Source organism: Pimephales promelas, chromosome 3 (genome assembly GCF_988280905.1).
Source record: "Pimephales promelas chromosome 3, fPimPro1.hap1.1, whole genome shotgun sequence".
In the NCBI taxonomy this organism is placed as follows: domain Eukaryota; kingdom Metazoa; phylum Chordata; class Actinopteri; order Cypriniformes; family Leuciscidae; genus Pimephales; species Pimephales promelas.
Genome location: NC_142771.1, coordinates 16,392,627 through 16,415,054, shown reverse-complemented (window position 1 = coordinate 16,415,054; position 22,428 = coordinate 16,392,627). Strand labels below are relative to the sequence as shown.

Genomic DNA, 22,428 nt, shown 5'->3' with positions numbered 1-22,428 from the left:
ATGAGCCTATCTGACTGCATTTCTTTATATTTGAGTCCTAGTTCAAACACTTGCACCATCAACGTACGGAGCTCTGAAACACTGCCAGCGGGACATTAAACAGGAAGTGTCTGTCCGAGCTCACAACTGGTTTTGTGTGAGAACGCAAATATCTGCGAGGGAACGCAAAACTTTTGCGCGGGAATGCAAATATCTTTGCAAGGGAACACAAAACTTTTGCGAGGGAGCGCAAAACATTTGCGTGGGAACGAAAATATCTTTGCAAAGGAACGCAAAACTTTTGCGAGGGAACGCAAAGTTTCTTGGGAGAACTCAAAAGATTTTAATATCGCCCCCTATAGGGCAATTTTTTTTAGTTGTAGTGTCCCACATTGCACTGCAATAAAGAGTATACACTCATCGACTGTCTGAATTCGCTCTCTCCTTTTTATTCACTCCTTCAAGTGAACGGTATTAGGGGACTAATGTAGGGAATAGTGAATGACGGTTTAGGGGGCGATTTGGATTTAGCCTGTATGTGTGAAAGGGGCTATTAACTTGACTTTTCGGAGATGGTGAGAACTGAGGGATTTGAAATGTTGTTAAACTGATGCAGAGATGGTGTTTTTATTACTCAACAGGTGAGTAAGGTATTTTATTGAACAGATAAACTGCCATGTGTTGCTCTCTAACAGAGTTCATTGTAGAGCATTATTTATTGTGAAGGGTGGTTGTTGTGCTGGTATTAATTTTCAAGGAAGTACCATGTTTATTAATGGATATTGCTACAGTAATGTCTTCAGCTATAATGTTTTATGAACAGCAGGATAATCTCTTTCTTTTTCTCTCTTTTTTTTTGTAATGAGAAAAAAACTTTTTTTTTGAGCACAGTCAGACAGAGTTGAAGCACAACCAAACCATGTTCTTCTGCAAAATGCATTCAGTTTTTTTAACCATCAGGGCCAAAAGTTACATAGTGTACCTTTAACATGAACAATTTATTCTATTAACTTTGTGAGTTCATGATACTGAATGTATTAACTAATGTTAAAGAATTGAACCTTATTGCAAAGTGTTGCCATTTCCGAATTAACATTTAACGTTTAAAAAATACGTCAAGCATACATCTTTACCTGTCTGAGTGTGAAGTGTTTGACCAAACATGCTGCATTTTTAACCAGATTTTACGTCCATAACTGAAAGTCGGGCTAAATGAGACGATTAAAATGCTACAGGTTCGTTTGCAGCATGTGGGTAACATTACACTGTTGCATAAAACATTAGTGCTTATCTAAAAAATTCTCTCACAGTATAAACTCTGTTATTCAGTAAATGTTGAATGTTTTTTTAGTAGATCTCTCCAGAAATTGCAGATAGATACCCGGTGATCATTAACCAGACTAAGCCCAGAGGAGTGTTTCAATCTGCCTTTTATTTTTTTTAAACAAGTTTATACAAAGAACACTTAACAATGTTTCTGTAATAAAGAGATGTTTAAAAAGCCGTTAAATCAGTTGGACCATGTCCGTATGTTCCTTATAAATTGCAACTAGCGTTGTAGAAACAATTGCCGTTTTCTTTGCTGTTGAGTCAGCATGTTTACTGTTGCCATTATCATCATCATCATCATCGCTCTTGTTATCATGAACATCAAATTGCCTCTCTACCATATGTTCAGTTATGTCATTAATTTGTAAAAATTGGTTTCATAATAATAATCATTATTTATTGAATAAGGTTGCTCTCATGCTGACCTAAGAGAAAGCATTTACAGACATCTTTCTACCTGGTAATCGTTGGGATCTGTAGTTTTTATTACTAGACAATTTCAGTAGTCAATGTTCTGTAAATCTTTAAAGGAATAAACCAGCCCAAAACAAGTTCTGTCGGTGATAAGCAATATCATTTGGAAGGTTAGTAAGCAATATTATCAAACATTTTAACACACATAATCTTTCTTTAGCATTTATACTTTTGAGATGGTGTGCATTGTGATCTGTATGCCATAGACTTCCATTGTAAGTGCATTCAATTGTTTTGGGTTGTAATTACAATATTTTCAATGGTTATCAAGCTAAAAGATGCTTTTGATGATATCTTCAAGACCCCATGAAAAAAGTTTTTGTTGCTTTTAGCCCATAAAAGTTGATAAAAAATATCCTATTCTTTGAAAAAAAGAAACTTTCAATGTTTCCTATCTAATAGTTTCTTAGACTAACAGAAATGTTGATTACTCATTTTGCACTAAACAGATTTTTGTCCAATCAGACCTGTAGGGTGAGAATGTCACAATGAGATTTTAATGTGTCCCAGTCAAACTTCCTGTTTCAATCGAAAATGTCAAAAATTCTGCTAATCAAGCAAATTCATGGGGTCTTAAGCTTGTTTTGAACTGTGTATATTCCTTAATAGTCAAGCCAAACCTTCCCAGACATTATAACAGTCCATAAATGTCTTCTAAAACATACAACTTACACACTTATATGATTATAAATGGTATTCTACTCAAATAGGTGCATTTCAGCTTCACTTTTGAATTGCCAGTCGTTCATGTGCTTTCTACAGCAGTGTTTCTCTGACTGACTGTCTCTCTCTCTCTCTCTTTCACCATCCTGTAAATTTTATTTCTGAATTATTCAACATTTCCTCAAAGTGCAACCAGACTTAAGGAAAAAAAAGGCATGGCAGATATGGAAATGGGGCATTAGACGAAGCAAAAGAGATGGAGTACATGGAAACGAGAGGAGAGGATGACAGATCTCCTCTCTCCACCCACAGTTCTTCATCATCATGTACTGTATTATACTCCATTTCTCTCTCTCTCTCTCTCTCTCTCTCTCCATCCTCAGGAGACCCACATTAACTTAGATATCACCGACAGCTGAGTCTTACGCCTCCCACTGTTCCGATGAGAGACTGGGAAACAAACACAAATGAGACAGTGACAGAGAGAACAGGAAGAAGAGAGAGACTACTGTAATGTCAGGTCTGCACTGCAAGTGAGTGATGCGACAAAACTAGATTATAATCAATGAAACTGTCCAAGTGTGAGATGATGCATCAGTTTCTCCACAGGTTCCTGTAGGCAAGGGTATAAGGTACTTATAAATGTTATGTGCTTCTTCATCACTATGTGCAAATTCTTTTATTGAGAAAATATCATTTTGTCTGCCTTATTTAGCCAAAAAGGCATATCAAGAAACAAAAAGTAAAATCAATGTAAAATGTAGGCTACTGTAATTGGTCAAACTATGGTCATTCATCCTTGTTAAAAGACATCTCATCAATCACCACAACATGTATTGTAACCATTGTTGAAGATGAATTTGACTCAAACATGTTCGATCTAGACGCAATGCACAGTTTACGTTTCAACATATTGATTTCAGTTTAGCACTTAATGCAGTTTTATAAAGTCTTATATGTTCAGGACATTAAAGACAACAACAGTTAAATAAGTTGCAATGTCTCAAAAGCTAAGAAACGACCATTTTATGTACAATTACACTACAATTCATAGGTGTGAGTTTGTTAAGTTTTTTAATATTTTTTAAAAGAAGTCTCTTATGCTCATCGAGCCGCATTTATTTGATTGAAAATCGAATTGTTTTGTCCTTGAAATTTTTTGTAACATACTGTCACTTTTCAATTTAATATGTGCTTGATGGAAAAAAAAAATATTATTATTTTTAATTTTTTTTATTTATTTATTTATTTTAAATCGTAGTGACTAAACTTTTGAACCGTAATGTAAATGTAGATATTTTTTTCTTTCACTCAAGTATATTTTAGGCTAATGTAAAATGTTGTCACATTACCCATACAAAAGGTTATTTTCTCAGTACTTCTTACACCCCTGTCTACAGGTCCTTTGAAGATAAATGGTGTTCACACTGACAGTGATTTGCCATTTTTATTGAGGGCTGGCAATTTTTGGGTGACACAAGCGACAGCAGCTCCTAAACCAACAAAATTAAGGTATGCAATTTTATGCAAATAAACTACCATGTAATATGGTGACTACCATTAAGAACACAGACAGGACAGACTCTGTGACCTCCAACAATTTCATCACAGTCGGTGTGAACGTCCATTAAAGGGATACTCCACTTTTTTTGGAAATAGACTCATTTTACCACTCCCCCAGAGTTAAACAGTTGGGTTTTACCGTATTTGAATGTATTCAGCCGATTTTTTTTTTTATATATATATTTAGAAGAATATCAGTAACCACACAGTTTCTGGTCTCATTGACTTCCATAGTATATTTTTTTCCTACTATGGAAGTCAATGAGACCAGAAACTGTCTGGTTACTGATATTCTTCTAAATATCAGATAATCAGCTGATAACTGTTTAACTCTGGGGGAGTGGTAAAATGAGCCTATTTCCCAAAAAATTGGAGTATCCCTTTAAGCCTTGAGGAGTCAGAACAGGAAGCTAGGATCAGTGGAAAAGAGAGAGTGAATGCTGATTTATTTAGCTATTTATCTTATTCTCAGCAAGGTAAACTGTGACTTCTGTTATAGCGTTGTGTCGGGTAGCGCCGCCCATGGTAACATCTCAGTCAAAAATCCTGCTTACTAGAGTAAGTAAAATCCCCATTGGTCCCATAAAGCACTGCCAATGGCATAAATAATGTTTTATGTTTGAATATTCTAACCTAATACTCAATACTATTTTTGATAATCAATGACTTTGATAATTATCATTCTACCATTATAGCTGATGTCATTTGCAGTGCTTCATTGCTTCAAAAAAATGTGAGGTATAGTCTTATATTTTTGTGTCTGTTTCCCATTTTTAAATGCATAAACATTTTTTTGCTGAATGTTGATTGAATGATTTATCTCAGTGCATTGTTTGGTTGCAGGATTTACATGGCATTTTGGACAAATAAATTACTTGGAATCGTGTCGCTTCACACCTAGTTAGACGCCACCTGACTTCACCCAGAAAAGCATTTGAAAACGCGCACAAAACACTGTGTTTACACTGTCAAATCCACAGCTTTAGAGTGTGTGTGTGTATTTGTGAAAGGCTGTAAACTAATGCTGCATTATATTCACATCATATACATACAGTTTTACATAATATTTATATATTCAACTTTTTGCTTTTTTAACCCTGATGTATGAATAAACGGGTATATAATCAGTAAACATGTAAAACAAATGTGACAGGAGATATTTCTCAAAGCTAGTGTTAGGTAAAAAAAAAAAAAACGACCTTGTTTAAGTGAACAGACAAGCCTAATTAGTCTTCATGTCGTTCTTTTTATCGGTGATGTAACTAGTGACTTTTAATTAGGATCAACCTGCAGTGCTGTAGCTGGCTTTGGATTTCCTTTAATGCTGGTAAGTTCAATCTTAGAGCATTTTTTTTTTCACGCCTGTAAAAAGCTCTCATATTACTTAACACGTTTTGCATATATTTTTTCTGGGTTCAAACAAGAAAATATCTGTTTTCTTAAGGAGAGAACATTTTTTTTTTGCTTTGCGATGGATGGTATTACACAACCCACGAGTGTGTTATAGCTATGAACTTCCTCAATTTTTAATAGCTGAACAGAGCATAACTTTCGCAAAGCCTTGCGTATGAAATCTGCTAGAATTTACCTTAGTAAACTCTGTCCACTCCGACACAAGCAACTTTACTCGCTCTCATTGCATTGCGAAAAAAACAAACCCTTTCCAACATGGGCAACTCCTGTTATGAGCACATACCTCTTTAAAAGCCCTTTGTAAAATTCATCCTAATTATACATAGACAAAAGGTACAAATTAGAATAGTGCATAAGATTAGATTGGTCAAACATACCACCAAACGAATAGAGCCATCAAACAAATGGGAACAATGATTCTCTAATATACATATTACATGTCTCTGGACTGGCAACTAAGATGTCATTCAAGCATTGGTTATAATACATCTTTTAAAAATGATTAAATAAAGCATAAGCTTTATACATATACTGTAGCGCAAGCTTCAAATATGGCAAGACATCATTTAAGTTAGTAAGGTAAGTGAAAAGGGTGTTAAAATTCGGAAGCACTTCATCTCGTCAAATGGTTGTCAACTGTGGCAGACTCGACTCTGATTCCATTTACGCTTACGGTACAAAAAAACGACATTGCAAATAGTACATAAACAGTAAAAAGTACATCATGTATTGCTAAAGATAAAATGCTACCTGGTGGCATTCACATCATCACAGGTAGAACACTTTTATGTTGAGAAGAAATCAGAAACAACAGTCATTCAGCTTATTTGTGTGGTTTAAAAAAACCCACTGGAAACAAGTCTTCACACCGAAGGTATTCGGAAGCCGATATTTACACCTTGTGTTTTTTTGTAACAGACATCAACTTGATTTCACTTTTTAGTCCTTAACCTGCAGAATTAAGAAGTAACCTGACCAATCCAGTGCTGCTTTATTGTTTTGTACGAAGATTATTCCTGGAAGTTATTCCACATTTGATTCAGGTTTTAAGATGATCCAGCTAGAGACATTGTCGCTGTCGTGGTTTTATTGACGGCTGAATCTAGTCTCTATTCCAGCATTCCTCATAAGACAGACTTCATGACCTACTGGCCAACAAAGTGGCTCCGTTTCAGCAAGAGGGTTGCGTATAGCTGGCTCACCTTGGCATCGCTTGACATCTCGGTGCCAGGAGAGTCTGACAGCTGTGTCTGTCCTCCAGGGTTTGCCCCTGAAACCCAATGACACCCTGGAGCCATTGCCACCGAGACAGAATAGAGCATCACTGTAGCTAAGGATAGTTTTACTCGATTCTGACCAATGAGGGCATGTTGATATATCCTCGCATCAATTCAACGGTTGAAAATAGCCATCCAGGAACATGCTCAAACTGTACTAGCTGTCATATATATGGAGCTTCTGTCCCTGGAGTTTATCCAGAAGTAGAAATTATTTCCAAAATCTGGTGAGAATAGAGAGAGATAGAGAGAGTACTTCTTTCTTTTTTGTCCTTTTTTATAGTTCATTACAGCCCCAATTGCTGTAAAGTGTACTGCAATGAGTATAATGGAACGTAATGTTCTTGTTCCGAGTTCAATAATCCATCTCTGCTTCTCGCAGTATTGCCGTTTTATTTGCAAGCAGCAGTTTCGTTGAACTCTAAACATTTCACACACCTAAATAGTCCCTAGGTGGCTTGTACACTAACTGTCATTGGCCTGTGAAATCTCACAAGGCTGTTCAAACAAAGTGTGCTACTTTTTAGATACAGGTGTTTGCTCAGTACACTTTATTGTCATGTGAAGAAGAAAGAGGTAACCATCAGACATCTCTGCAGATCTCCGTTAAATCGGTGTATAAAACATCTGCATTTTGTTTTGTCGCCTCGTGCTTGTCTTCGAGGAAGAATGCCAAATCTCCATTCGGATCCAGTGTGGATGAAAAAGACAGGACAGACAAGAAAAAAACGAGTCTACAGACAGTATTGGAGAACATATTTTTGGATCTGCTGTATTAGAAGCAGGCCATCATCAATTACAGCGCCCCCTGCTGTTCTGTGGCAGTGTGGCAGCCAAACGTCTGGCTGGGAACAGCTTGGAACAGCAGAGAGTGAGTGACTTTGACAGTTGTGTCTATCAGTCATTTGGCCCTAGGCAGGAGAGGACTGGTAGGCTTAGTATTGCTACCATTTTCCCTGGTCTCTTGAGCAATTCCAGAGACACCTAAACTCTTCACTCTGAAACCGATGCCCTACTCCAGATTTAGTGGTTTTCAATGCCATGTGCATTAGGATGCTACAATAGGGTGTAGGTATTGCCGCTACATGCTAGATTTGGCCACCACCGATTGGTGAAATTCTGAATATTTCTATTCAGAAGTATTCTGAGGAAACAGGCTGTTTGACAGATATTGCAAAGAATACACATTGGTCATTTTAGCAAAGTTGGCAGTGCTACTTATGACATTGTCACCTTGGTGTGTGCTCCTCCGTCACTATGGCACCTTATCTCTGTGGGCGACTTTTGTCCCCTGAAATGTCTCTCTTGAAGTCTTTCGGTAATAGAGACTTGCTCATTGACCTTGTCTTTACCTCTCGAAAAAGAGATTGAAATAGAATAGCTATGACTTGAAGTGATGTTGGCGTTCCGCTCCCTAGACAAGTGCTGGAATGCATCCTTCGATGAAGGTGTTGAGATAAAAAGTCCTAGGGACATTGGACTTTGCCAATTTCACCTAGACCCTTATCCATTGACTGAAATAACAAACATCAGTTGAAACTCTCTTTCTCTCTCCTTCTCTCTCACAGGACACCTTGGTTAATTCACTGTCCTTTTCCTTATGCTTCCTTGCTGTTCTTTGTCCTCAGTGGTCTAGAATTGTCTGAATAGTAACTCACTGTGTGGTAGCTCTTGGTTGATTGAAGTTGACAGCACAACGGCATTGTCTGAAAGGGTGTGAAGGCTCCTGAGGTGTAGGGCTCCTGCCCTTTGCTATCGGACACATGGGTCTGGGCCATAAGAGACATCTGAAGGCCAGCAGTACAAGTCCAGAATTTTGGGGGGGAAGTAGGATCATTAGGGATTCAAGGCCCATCGAGAATCGGAATCAAGACCATGCAGCGTTTTCCCCTTTCGGTTCTCTGTATTTTAGTACAGTGAATATAAATCTAGTCCAAAATATGTACAAGGAAGGAATATACTTTAAATATAACTGAAGCACATGTGCAGAAGCTTTCATGTCCATCCAGTTGCAATGTCAAATCAAAATCATGCTTTCTTGTGTTTGCGTCTTTTCTAGGCTTTCCCCTCAGACTGTCACTTCCGTTTTGCTGTTCGTGGGCAGTCCCTTGTGTTTCGGGTGAAGGTGTGGAGACTGTCCATACCCCAGAGGCTGGGTGAACAACTCTGGAAGAGTCTCAATGCTAAACTGCCGCTTGTTGGTGAAGGCCTGGCGACGACAGTTTGGTTGGGACAGTGGTGGCTGGGCCATGAGAGGGACCTGATGTTGGACATGGCTCTTGTTGGGGTCCCAGACTTTGAAGGCCGAGCTCGAGGTGAGCGGATGGGTGTTGGTCTTGGAGATTTTGTGCTTGGGGACTTGGGCCGATGTAATGGTGATGGCCAAAGGAGTATGGATGTCTGGAGGCGGGAGGAAGGGTTTATCTTTTGGGTGGAAAGCAATGGGCTGGAAGGTTGCAGGCGAGGTTTGGCGGTGTGCGTAATCCATCATAGGGTAGCTCTTGGGGTAGTAATCCCTTGCTGTAGTATCTGCAGGGAAAAAGGGCCAGGAAAAATGAACAGTTAGAGAGATTAAGGCTAAAATCTAGCATAGCATTGTGACAAATAAGCAATGATTTGTTTGCTTCTACACTCATATACCCTACAGTATGCAGTGTACAAACCTAATGTATTTGTCACAGAACACCTGGAGCAGAGAGTCATCAAATGTGACATGAGGATGCCCTCAACACTTTTGCATCACGCCACACATGCAGGCACGCACATACATGCATTGATTTGAGGGAGCTATGACTGTACAAATCATGGTCATGATGAAAAATGAATATAGGTGTCCCAAGGCCACTGTTTGAAAGAATCAATACAAGAAATTTTAAGCAAAGAGGTGCTGATGCATATAGTTTAAAACACAGTTTGGTCTGGTTTTGTTTGTATGATAAAAATGTTTTATATTGACATTTTGTGCAACAAAGACAACATGTTTAATGCAGGTTTTAAATGTTGTATTGCACTATTTCCTGACTGCAACCAAAAGGCAACATTGTGAAATGTTTTGTACTTGCTAGGAGAAACCATTTACGGTTTTACCTGGTGTTTACTATAGTCTCACTACATAAACACTCACTACTGTTGTGTGTAAAATTTTAATTACTAATATTTACAGCGGCTTGGTAAAAATGAGTCTAAATTAAATTAGGGTTAGGAACACTATTGTAATTGCTGGTTATTTTATTATTTTTCAGGTTGAAGTGGGTTAGCATGTTAGCAACAGTTGACAGCAGAGAGTTAGCCTTTTAGCCTGTCTCGTTAAATTAGCCCATCTCTGTTGAGCACTGCAAGCTATAGACAGGGCCTTTCACTTCACAGCCCTCAGACATAAACAACCTTGCTTCACTGTTTTGTCCTTTTTCTCGTTTTCCATCCTGACTTCCCATACAGTCCCTTCTCGCTATCGATTGAGTCACGGCTAGGCAAATTGAGGCAAATAGCTAGTGGCAAGGCACACGAGCATGGAGCTTCATTTCAATGTTTGTGTACGTGTACTCTCAAACGTATATCCTGGCCCGATGAAAATCATCGTTTCTGCCAAAATATGTAGTCACTAAAGTGAAAGTGTTAACTTGGCATTAGCCGCTAATGTTATGATTAGTTTTGACCGCATCAGTATGGACGAGCTCACTGTTTGTGGTTGTGCATGAGTGAATGTCGGTTAGTATTACAATCAGCTTAGAAGGTCAAAATGAAACCTGAAGGGGTTTTAGAGACAATGCCTCATGCTGAGGGCAAAAGCCATGTCTCAGCGCTGCACAGACTAAGTGTTTAAAGAAGTGACAAAATCTGTGTCTAAAAAATTTCAAAAATTACCCAAATGATGATGTTAATTTATTCCTGTGGATAGTAACTCGAGCAGTAATTTGCTAATGCTGTTAGACATGCAAATAAGCTTTTTGTGCACATCCATTAGCACATTCATGTGCTTTTCAGTTTAGGACTGTTTTGATTTAAACTTGAAGGAGAAGAGAGGAGCTAAAGAATCAAAATTCAGTCGTCTTACAGCGAAGGACCAGTAAATGTGGGCAGTGTGCGTTGAGTAGGCATGAATTATTTAGGAAGTGTGTTTAAAGAGAAGGACACTGAAATATATTACATTGATAATGAGCAAACGAAGAACAGAATTAACACTCACAACCACACACTTATGCCATATACACACAACTAGCCTGAAAAAGAGAACTTCACAGCTACACAACTGCACACTTGCTTTAAATAAGAAAAGGAGTAATAATTTTATCACTGCAAGAGGTGTTATTTAGTCCTAAGGTTAGGGTTATGGTTGGTCTGTAGTAATTACCTTCAAATACATTTAAACAATATACATCCTATAATATGTTGTCATTCATGTGTGTTTTGGGTTTTGGACACCATGAGGAAAACACCAATAGAGAATGATTCCAGATATTGAGAATTAGAAAAAAACGATACTAAAATCTTCTACGATACTAAAAGATTATTAGGAACACCTGTTCAATTTCTCATTAATGCAATTTTATATTAATGTATTACATTATTAATTATTAGGAACACCTGTTAATTAATTATTAGGAACAACATATTAATTATTAGGTTTATTAGGAACACCTGTTCAATTTCTCATTAATGCAATTTTATATTAATGTACTAAATTGCAATTATTTTATATTAATGCACATTTATATTATTAATGTAATTGAATATAATGTTGTGATGTCGAATAAAGACGCAGCAGGGTAGATTTATATCACTTTACTTTTTATTCCCTTTTCTCTCTAGTCACACCACTAACTCATGATTCCCCTCTACTGTCCCCTGGTACCCAGGCAATGTAAAAATATTATAGATCACACCACATCTCCCTTTCTGAAATGCAATAGACTGTGACCCATCATTTATCCTCAGGTTGCATCAACCTCCAAATCTGGCTTTTGTATAACTGAACATTTGGTCTACTATTAACACATTTCTTTACAGTGTTTATTTAGCACTCTTGCTTCCTGAGAACTCAAATTGAAACTGGATTACACTAAAGAATATTACTGTAACACAGTTTCAGCTACTGTATTTAAGAACACATAGTAACCATCATAGACAGTTAACACAACGAGATTTAACCTCCCATTGACCCCTTATATGACTACATTAACAAACTGACCTGTCTTTGTTTTTCAATGTAAACAAATCAGCCCTTAGCTTCAGATAGCTTGGAAGGCATAAGAGGCTCAGTCACATAGGCTTTCTTTAACGCACGCCATGCATTTCAACACTAGCTCTCCTAATTGTAAAATGTAAAAATTCGAAAAGCTTTATGGGAGGGTTGGGTTTAAGATATTGAACACATCATTTGCTCAGTATAAATGGAGCCGCAGTCAATGGAAAGTCCGCACCATGATAGAAAACGTTGTGTGTGTGGTCCTCAGGGCCATTCAGGCACTGCAACAGGAGAGAATGTGACATAACGACCTGATGATGTCAGACGCAGGAAGTGCTCAGAGAGTGAGCATATGCATCAAACTAATGAACAGACGGTAAATGTACCGACAGCCTCTCTCTGTCCATTTCTTCTCTTTTTTTCTTTGTTTTGCTGTCTCTTCCTCTCTTTACCAGGTTCCCTTTCTCTGGATCTCTGTTTGTTTCCTTCTTCACAACTCCCTCTATATACAGTATGTCTGTCTTATTCCAATCGTTATTCTTTAATTAAGATGGTGCTGGGAAGCTTTCTTAGGCACCTGCTGCAAGTTGGCTCCAACCCTATTCATTACACCCCCTCCCCATGCGCATGTTCCTCCTCCCTTTCTCCCATCATCCTCTCATCTTTCCCTCCACTTGCCCTGCTGAACTCTCCCCATCCGCTCTCTTTGCCAGCGCAGTCAGGGCTGATCCACCGCAAGCTTTCCAAATGCAATAATCCAACAGAAGACTCGGTGTCAGAGACTGCAAATGCAATGTGTGCGGATGAACTGTATGACTACACGGCGTTTGAAGGGGGGGAATAAATCCCTCTCCATCTTTGTGTTTTATCATCTTGTATCTCTTTTATGTTCTTGTTTCACATATTTAGAGCGCAATATGTTTACATTAGTAAGATTCCACAATAGCTTTACAGAAATAAAATCAAATGTGCAAATAGTGATAACTGAAGAGAATGCTGTACAGGTCAGGTATAAAGCATATCTTTGAAAAAAAGAATACTTTTGAAAAAGGTTTTGCTCAGCAGGAAAAAAATCAGAGGGAACATTGCTTAAGGGTACTGGCACAGTGACAAGCTGAAAAGCAATTTTACTTTCTTTTTTTTGCATCCATATATAATCATGCATAGTTAAGATAGCAAATTAAATGCACTTATAAACTTCATTTCAGAATCACTTTTAAAATGACTCCTTTTGTGTTCCACAGAAGACAAAAAGGTGAGGAAGAACATGAGGGTGAGCAAATGATTCATTTTAAATTATGCATATGTTGTAGCCATAGTTTCAAAGTAGCTGAAACTAATACTGCATTACTAATACAGCTTACTACATTAGTTTACTGTTTTTTAATGTGACTTAAAATGCAGCTTACTGTTAGAAATATGAGCTTAATAGTTTTGTTTATGTGTATTTATGTGACTTAACAATTTGAGCTTAATGTTGTGAGCAATGTTTCTTAAATGTAAATGTATAAACTAGGGCTGTGCAAAAGTTAATTGCGATTAATCGCATCCAAAATAAAAGTCTGTGTTTACATAGTATATTTGTGTGTGCTGTATATAATTATTTTGTATATATAAATACACACACATGCATGTATATATTTAAGAAAATGTGTTATTCCTATATAAAATATTTATATTTATATAATGTAGATTATGTATTTATATATATATACAGAATTTAAGCGCAAATAATTCTTAAATATATACATGCATGCATAGGTATTTATATATACAAAATAATTATATACAGCACACTCAAATATATTATGTAAAACAGACTTTTATTTTGGATGCGATTAATCGCAATTAACTTTTGCACAGCCCTAGTATAAACCTAATAAAGCAGTTTATTCAAAAACAAAACTTGTATGAAATCATTTTTGAAATCATTAAAACGAGTAAACAACCATATAAAACTGGAAATTTTGAGTCAAGTCTATTTGCCTTTTTAAGTTATCTGTACTTAAACATTTAAGTTAATTCAAGTTAATGATCAGATCAACATTAGGTCAACTCAATTGAATTGAGTTGTCAATTTACCCATTACTCAAATTTCCTTACGCAACCACTTTCCTCAAATCATTTGAGTAGTCTCAACTTATTAGGGTTTACAGTGTGAAGATGGTGAAGTTAAAGATGGTCTTTTGTCCACTTTCAACCATTCATGTCGTAATTTCTTTAAGGGTAGGATCTATGGATGGGTAAATGAATAGGCTTTTTCAGATCTTTCAATATAATGGACAAATGAGCAATTTAGATAACACGTCTGAAGACGACAGAAAAACACACAGAAAGCAGCAGCTTTTGTTTTGTCCTCTGATAGCGACAAGAAATCAGGAATGTGAGAGAACATTGTGCTTGTTAAGTTTTTCGTCTTCAAACCAAATTTGGGTCTCCAGCTGACAAAGTCTAAATCGCTTCTGACTGGTGCACTTCCCATAATGTTTACGCATTAGGTCAGTAGACGGAGAGAAAGCAGTATTTTGTGGCTGTTCAAACACATTCGACCACATGAGCGTTTACACTACGAAAGCAATCCAGTTGAATGTGTTTTAGATACCTCTGAAAGTGGTCGAAAGTGGACAAGCTCAAAACATTTCAGACCCCGTTTACACCTGTATTTGGTGTTATAAACTTGTGATCTGATGGTAGGCTAGTTCCTAGTTCCTCTGAACTCCTCCACCTCCCCCAGCTCCACCTGTATAGGTCTGTAACAGGATTTATGTATGCCTTTTTATGCACCAGCGGCATATACATGTTCACTGCACCGAGTCTGTGTATATAGCAACAGTAAGTCCATACTTCAGCAATAGCAGTGTAGCAGATCTAGTCCTCCAAGACCAAATACATTTAAGTCATACCCTTGGCCCCCTTCAAGATAACATTAGTGATAAAATAAAAAATCTGGGTGTTACCCTTGATTGATCCTGAGTTCAAATTTGACAAACTAATCTACTCTGTAGTTAGAGCCAGTTTTCTGCAGCTTAGGAGACTTTGCAATCTCAAAAATGATCGGAGTTTTCTCAATTTGGAGAATGTTATCCATGCATTCATCTCAACCAGGCTGGACTATGGTAATATGCTGGAATCAATCAGTCCTCTCTTTCACGCCTTTTAACTGGTTCAGAACGCTGCGGCTTGTTTTTTGACAGGAACAAAAAAGAGGGAACATATCACACCCGTGTTAGCATCCCTTCATTGGTTACCTGTTAAATTCAGAGTTGATTTTAAAGGGATACTCCAATTTTTTTGGAAATAGGCTCATTTTACAACTCCCCCAGAGTTAAACAGTTGGGTTTTACCGTTTTTGAATCCATTCAACCAATTTTCTGATATTTACAGTAGAAGAATATCAGTAACCAGACAGTTTCTGGTCTCATTGACTTCCATAGTATATTTTTTCCTACTATGGAAGTCATTGAGACCAGAAACTGTCTGGTTACTGATATTCTTCTAAATATCAGAAAATCTGCTGAATGGATTCAAAAACGGTAAAACTCAACTGTTTAACTCTGATGGAGTTGTAAAATGACCCTATTTCCAAAAAAAAGTGGAGTATCCCTTTAAGGTTTTAGTATTTGTATGTAAAGCTCTTCATTGTCTTGCCCCCACTTCTCCATTATTACTCAGATCTTCCACCCAGCTATTATTGATTGCTCCAAAATCTCGACTGAAGTCCAAGGGTGAAAGGGCTTTCTCAGTTCTTCTTAGTTCTACAAAGCTGTGGAATTCCTCGCCTTTTTCCATTAGATCATAAATGAATGTTTGCTCTGTTTAATATTCACCGTTTTAGTGAATTTGCCTCTACTTTGATTGATAAGGTCACACTACTTTGTGCGTGTTTGTGTACATTAGCATATGCGTATGTGTACTGTGCACGCTACCGAGATCATCCACCACGAGACATTGATAGTGCTGTTATATTAATAACATGTCAAAGGGTTTTTTCCTCTTGATCTGAGAGGTGATATTTGCTTATGTGATTATCATCCTAATATATGCGCAGTTGTTTGTTCTCCCTGCAGTCAATGACACTGAGAGTGATTTGCAATGGTAATCAGTGGTTGTGGGTAAAGTGACCTTGATGAACACGCGTGGCGTTTATGGTGTACATTACAAGATGTGACAGCTGTTTGTGTGGATATTATGTGTGCGTGTGTGTGTGTGTTTCTTACCCATAGTCTTGAGAGAGGAGTATTTGTTGAAGCCCAGGTTGTTGTGTGGCTGGGACAAAGTCATTGCGGAACTCAAAGGAGGAAGCGTGACGTTATTCAGGTGGTTATGCTCTGAAGGAAGAGAGAAAGCACAAAGGAGCAATGGAGAAGGAGCAAAGGGAGCAAAGAAGAGAGAAGGGGACACAAGAAGGTGCGCCATGTTAGTAAATGGGAAGTCAGCACATTTATAGTGACAAGTGCATGCGATTAGGATAAACTCTGCCATTAATTTAAGCCAGTAAAGGGGAACGAAGGACATGCATGCATAGTCAGAGGAAGATCTTATAGCTCGGAGGTTCCCGTAGAGCACAGTACTTGCATCGCCAAAGTCATAGGTTTCAGTTCTGTGTGTCCTGCTCAAGTCGTCCTTGTGATGGAGGTTCGAGTTGAATAACTTGTTCTTCCAATGTTTCATTATTGGAGTCGCACTTGGACAGACTGAGCGAAAGATCTGACCAATCAGAGCAGAGTAGACCAATCCAACCCGGTCTCATCCCAAGACGTCATATAACTGACGTTTTGGGGCGTCTTTTGACCATACGTCAATATTCGCCTTTTTAGGGCCCCCTTAAACGTCGGTAGATGAGGTTATGGGATCCTAACTCTACCCCAGACCTAAACCTAACCCGTCACCTAACTGACGTTAAAGGTAAACCGTCAGTTGAATGACGGCCCGGGATCGCCATCTACCAACGTTTAAGAGGGCCCTAAAAAAGCGGATATTGACATATGGTTATTGACATATCAGTTATATGAATTTTTGGGATGAGACTGTGTTAACCAATCACAACAGACTGGGTCATCCGGCCAATCAGAGCAGAAAATACTAAATCTAAATGTTCATTGAGAGTGTAGAGAGACGATTTTGATTAAGTCATTTGCAATGCTTCATATGAGTGAGCAGTCACTGTTGAGCTCTGTGGATTTCTGCTTCCGTAGTAAAATTGATTTCTTTCGTCAGATGCGTGTAGTGTAAATCGGAGTACAGTTTTAAGGCATTGTTGGGATCTGTAATCTTTAGGCGTGAGATTACTGGCATCTTTTTCTCATGACAAAATTTAAGGTCATTGATGTCTAGTAGATACAACTGAGAGAGAGAGATTTGTCTTTCCTATGGGCATCTTTGTGCATGCATGCAATTACTGCCCATTTCTGATGGGGATGTTTGTTAGACTGCAATATACACGATTATCTGCGGTCTATATGCTGTGCTGAGGTCATCTAAAGGTTATTTGGGACACACACACACCGTGTCCTCCCCTTTGGGCTGGGGTGTGAGGATACTGACCCGATTCTGTCAGACCACTACTTGTGTGTGTGTATATGCACTTAACGTATGCATGTTAGTGTAAGTGCATATGTGCGCTTTTAGTGTGGCGGGACGGATCGTTACTCCACATACACTAACACTCACATAAACACTCACATACATGCAGTCTAGGTACAATTAAATCCCCAGGTTATATCACCGCAAATGGACTCGGGTCACGGACGATGGTTTATGTGCACATGATGACATATAGGCATTGTGTTTATCGACACTATCTGACAGTTTAAAAGGGGTAATTGTGCGCATACAATCACACAGTGTTGTAAAAAGTATGTTAACTTTCAACTTTTCAGTCCAGATATGCTTTCAAATTGCTGGCAAATGTGATTCCTGCATATATTTGTGCTAGTTTGTTTACTTTCCACAGCTTGATGAATTCTGATCATTTTGAAAATGACAATTAAATATTGCAGCACTAAAGGCTGGTGATATGTAAAGTACAACACTGATTTCCAACTTGTTTTGGTTCTGGAAGTGCTTTTCCCATTCATTTTCTCCTCTGGGATTACAAACAATTCATCAGTTAGAAGTTCACGGCAAGGGATCAATCAAACCAACAAAGATAAATCGTAACATCACAAACTTTGATTTGAACCTAAAGAGTATATTAAAATAAAAAAAAATTGTATTGATTAAATGACAACACCATGAAGCATTATGAATGATGGAATCAAAAAAATAATGGTACAATATAAAACGATCAATTTATAGGCAACAGTTTATTTTAAACTGTGTGTGTGTGTGTGTGTGTGTGTGTGAGAGAGAGAGAGAGAGAGAGAGAGAGAGAGAGAGAGAGAGAGAGAGAGAGAGAGAGAAAGAGAAAGAGAGAGAGAGAAACTACCCATCTAAAGTTTTGGGTCGTTAAGAATTTTTTATATTGTTATGAAAGATTTCTATTTCATAGTTTCTCATTTCATATGCTGTTCTTTTTTTTAAATTTAGCTTTGCCATCAAAAATAAATTATATATATATATATATATATATATATATATATATATATATATATATATATATATGTAATATATATTATATATACAGTATATATATATATATATATATTTATATGTATATATAGATATGTAATATTTATATGTATATATGAGGAGTTCAGATGCAAAAGCCTCTAAATGCCATTTGAAATTTTCTTCTTTAATGATGTTTTTGTCAAACTTGTATATTTAAGTTCAGTAATTTCACTTAAATAACAATTAATAGGTAATTATAATTGAAATTTAAGTGAAATCACTGAACTTCAAATATACAAGCTTGATAAAAATGATCATTCTAGAAGAAAATTTCAAATGGCACTTAGAGGCTTTTGCATCTGAACTCTTCATATATAATATTTATATAATATAAAAATTACATGTATTATATTTAAAATATATTCAAATAGAAAACAGTCATTCTATGGGGCCGTTTACACGCATTTTTAACTAAAAACAGAAAACATTTTATGCGTTTTGGCCGTTCATTTACATGACAACAGCGTTTTGGGGGCCTGAAATGCAAACTTTTGAAAACAGGTTTCAAAGTGCACGTATTTGAGGATTCTACCATTATCGTCTCCATGAAAACATCATGAAGGGACATCGCCAACTGGCCTGGCATGAATAATACAGCGATTTTAATAATTTTCACGGATCCAATCATTTTGACAGTGTTGTCGTCTGACTTCTACAGAAGCATATACAATTGATTAATTTTTTTATTATTTTATTAAATTCTATATGGACCTGACTAATGCTTTTATTTGGTTGTGAAAACACAGCCAAAGAGTTGTTTATTTATTGTGTATGGAGCTGCAGCATTGTGTTGACCAATAAGCATTCAGCATTAGAGCTATGTGTTATAAATATGTCAAATACTTTGTATATTTAATGTAAATCATGTTTTATTTAACTAAAAGACACATTTCTTCTTGGCTCTTTAAATAGTTTCAGTCTTTGCAGTAAAATTTTCCTGACATAGACCCATGTTCTGTCAAACTCCAGGCCAATCCAATCTCATTCACAACAGGAGATCTCCTTCTATACCTCTACTTGAATTCTCTTTCATCTCTCTCTCTTCATTCCTTCATTCACTCATAAGAAAAAGTTTCAAACTAAATTCTCAGATGTAATTTGGTCATGCTTACCCACCTGAAATTACTTTTTTACCATTTATCATCACAGCCATGAGCATGTAAAACTATGGAGTGGTATTTTTATATATATATATATATAACTGCTATAAAAGGGTATAATTTGGCCCCTTTAACTAATACCACGCTATATTTAAATACATATAAATTTAATAGCATGCATTTCTCTCTTTGTCTCTTTCTGGATCGTAATAATTCCTGTAACTAGACGCATTCTTGCATCATTCTTCTCTGGACAGACCATGTTCTTTAAGGACATACTGTATATAATAAGACATCTCTAACGCTTCACACCGATCTAGTGTTTTTCTCTAGAGGCTTGTTGAAGAGTAGAACTGTGAGACTCAACATAATTACAACTGCATCCTTTTCTCCCAATTCTTTTCATATTCTCTGTTCGCTAGGCTATGTTGTGAAAGAGGATGGGTAAAAACAGACTGAGGTATTGATGGATAATATGTCAAACAGCACAAATTGCCACTCGTCTGTTCAATGGATTAATTAAGAGTGTCAGTTTGTAATTGAGATTGGTCAAAGGCCCCATTTACACTGCATGGTTCAAGTGACCCAAATCCGATTTTTTTTCCCGTCATGTGGCACAATTGCATTTTTACACACCATTCCCTTAGAAGCCTATGGAGGAGTGATCCAGCTCTCAGATTTAATCTAAAATATCTTCATCATTTGTGTTCTGAAGATGAACAAAAGTCTTACAGGGTTGGAACAACATGAGGGTGCACAATTACTGACAGAATTTTCATTTTTGGGTGAACTATCCCTTTAAGCAGCATCTATTTTACCTTTCAGTCCATGTGCAGTAGCTGTTGATGATGTTTGTTGATAGACTGCTATTACAGACTGGTGATTTTTCTGCCTGAAGAGAGAACTCTTGGTCAGCCTGCGCACAATGCCTGGAAGTCCATGCTGTTCTGCGTTCTTGCACTGGTGGATTGACATTTTGTGCACGAGGCTCTGAGCGATTTTTCTGCGGTCAGGCTGAAGTTGTAATCTAATAATCTAAACTCCATTACACGCATCAGACTCTGATGAAATCAGACATGCAGTATAGTGTCTCACACTGTATCTGCCCCTCAGCCCAACCTCTCTCGCTCTCTTATTTGTCTTGATTCGGTTGCATATTATTCTTTCATTTTCTCCACTGATTCCTGTGAAATGTCTTAATCGGCAAGATATTAAGAACTAAAGTACACAACTCAACCCATTTGAAACTAGAAACTTTTGGGGGATGGGGGCACTTTTTATGAATGATGTTATGTGACTTGTTAAAGGTTAAAAATATATAGCTTGGCCCTATTCTCTGCACTGCATTATTTTTTTTCCATCGCTCGTTCCTTGTTGTTGATAGAGTGATGGATGGACAACCTGTGCTCCTCTCAGTATGGAGTTGCGCAACTTAATGAACTGCTAAATGGCTATCGAACTATAGCTCCCTGTCACGGCCCCTTTTCCCAATGGGAGTCTGACGTAAGCGTCATAATTAATAATAACTGCATGACGATAACTGCAGCAATCTGGTACCCTGGTTAGGTGCCGACACTGAGCTATTGAGGACAAAGGGGGGAGAATAACTAGTTTTGCAACGCATTCTCACCCCAAGGCGTCACCTTTGACCATGCTTCAATATTTGACGTTTTAGGCGCCCTTTAGCGTCACTTACATGACGCTATCTTACGGCGTCATCTAACTGACGCTAAAGGAAAGCGTCAGTTAGAGGACGCGGTTAGGTTTAGGTGTGGGGTGGGGGTAGGGTACACGCGATCCTAGGGCGTCATCTAACTGACGCTAAAGGGCGCCTAAAGCGTCAGATATTGAAGCATGTCCAAATGCTTCCCAAGGCGTCAGTTAGGTGACGCCTTGGGAGTGAGAATGGGCTGAGTTTTGGGGTTAAAAATTATCCAAAATACTTATTTTAGAAAGTAGTGTTTAAAACTATCTGCGTGACTTAGCTCGATTCAAAACGGTAAGCTTGTAATAATGGGACCACCATTGAGACTGGTGGATTTCCACGGGAGATTCAAGCTTGTCTTTACCTCATTACGTCACATCTGTACACATAAAGAAGAGTCTCTAGTATAAGATATGTTGCGTGTTAGGATGTTGGAGGTGGAGATTTATAGCCTTTTCTCACTGCACTTGATATAATTAAACTTATCAGTTTGATGGCAGATCCAGAAAGGTTCAAACGACATAACACAGTCTCATCCCAAGACGTCAACTAACTGACGCTTTTGACCATACGTCAACATCCGACGTTTTAGGGTACCCTTTAACGTCAGTTAGATGACGATCCTGGGGCGTCATCCAACTGACGCTTTACCTTTAACGTCAGTTACATGACACGGGTAGGTTTAGGTCTGAGGTAGGGTTAGGATTAGATAGCGTCATCTGTTGAGGTATGTTGAGGTATGGTCAAAAGCATCAGTTGTATGGCGTCTTGGGATGAGACTGCGCTGAATGACAATCAACTAAAGACTCTCCATTGTAAAATGCAAAAGACTTCGGAGTGTCTACAGAAAAAAAGAGACTGCAACCGGCGCCCATGCGAAAACAAGGATGCATATTGGAAGGACGTTACATGTAGTCACGCAATGTTGACATTGTTAACATTAACAATTTGAGAACAAACTATTTGCACGGTTTTGCGTGATATGATAAGCGATTTTTTAGATTTAATCAGCGTGATTTACTTCAATGCCAGAACCAAAACAAAAGTGGATGTTACAAGTTCAGATTACATTTTCCGGTGAAAATTCTTACGTTGGTCATACTTCCAAAAAGAATAATCTGTGATTCT

General features: G+C 37.6%; 1 protein-coding gene across 2 annotated transcripts in view; it reads right to left on the bottom strand.

Annotated features, from left to right (window-relative positions):
- Positions 1-1,392: 1,392 nt before the first annotated feature.
- The window catches only part of LOC120490101 (protein shisa-9), a 65,731-nt gene continuing 44,695 nt past the window's right edge, over positions 1,393-22,428 (bottom strand). The window contains exons 3-4 of one of the 2 annotated variants that reach the window (XM_039687486.2): positions 16,101-16,211; positions 1,393-9,227 (exon numbers count right to left, since the gene is read on the bottom strand). In XM_039687486.2, the coding sequence (XP_039543420.1) occupies positions 8,767-9,227; positions 16,101-16,211 (572 nt within the window). In that variant the 3' untranslated portion in view covers positions 1,393-8,766. The remainder of the gene's footprint in view (positions 9,228-16,100; positions 16,212-22,428) is intronic. The other variant, XM_039687487.2, reaches the window with a different exon arrangement.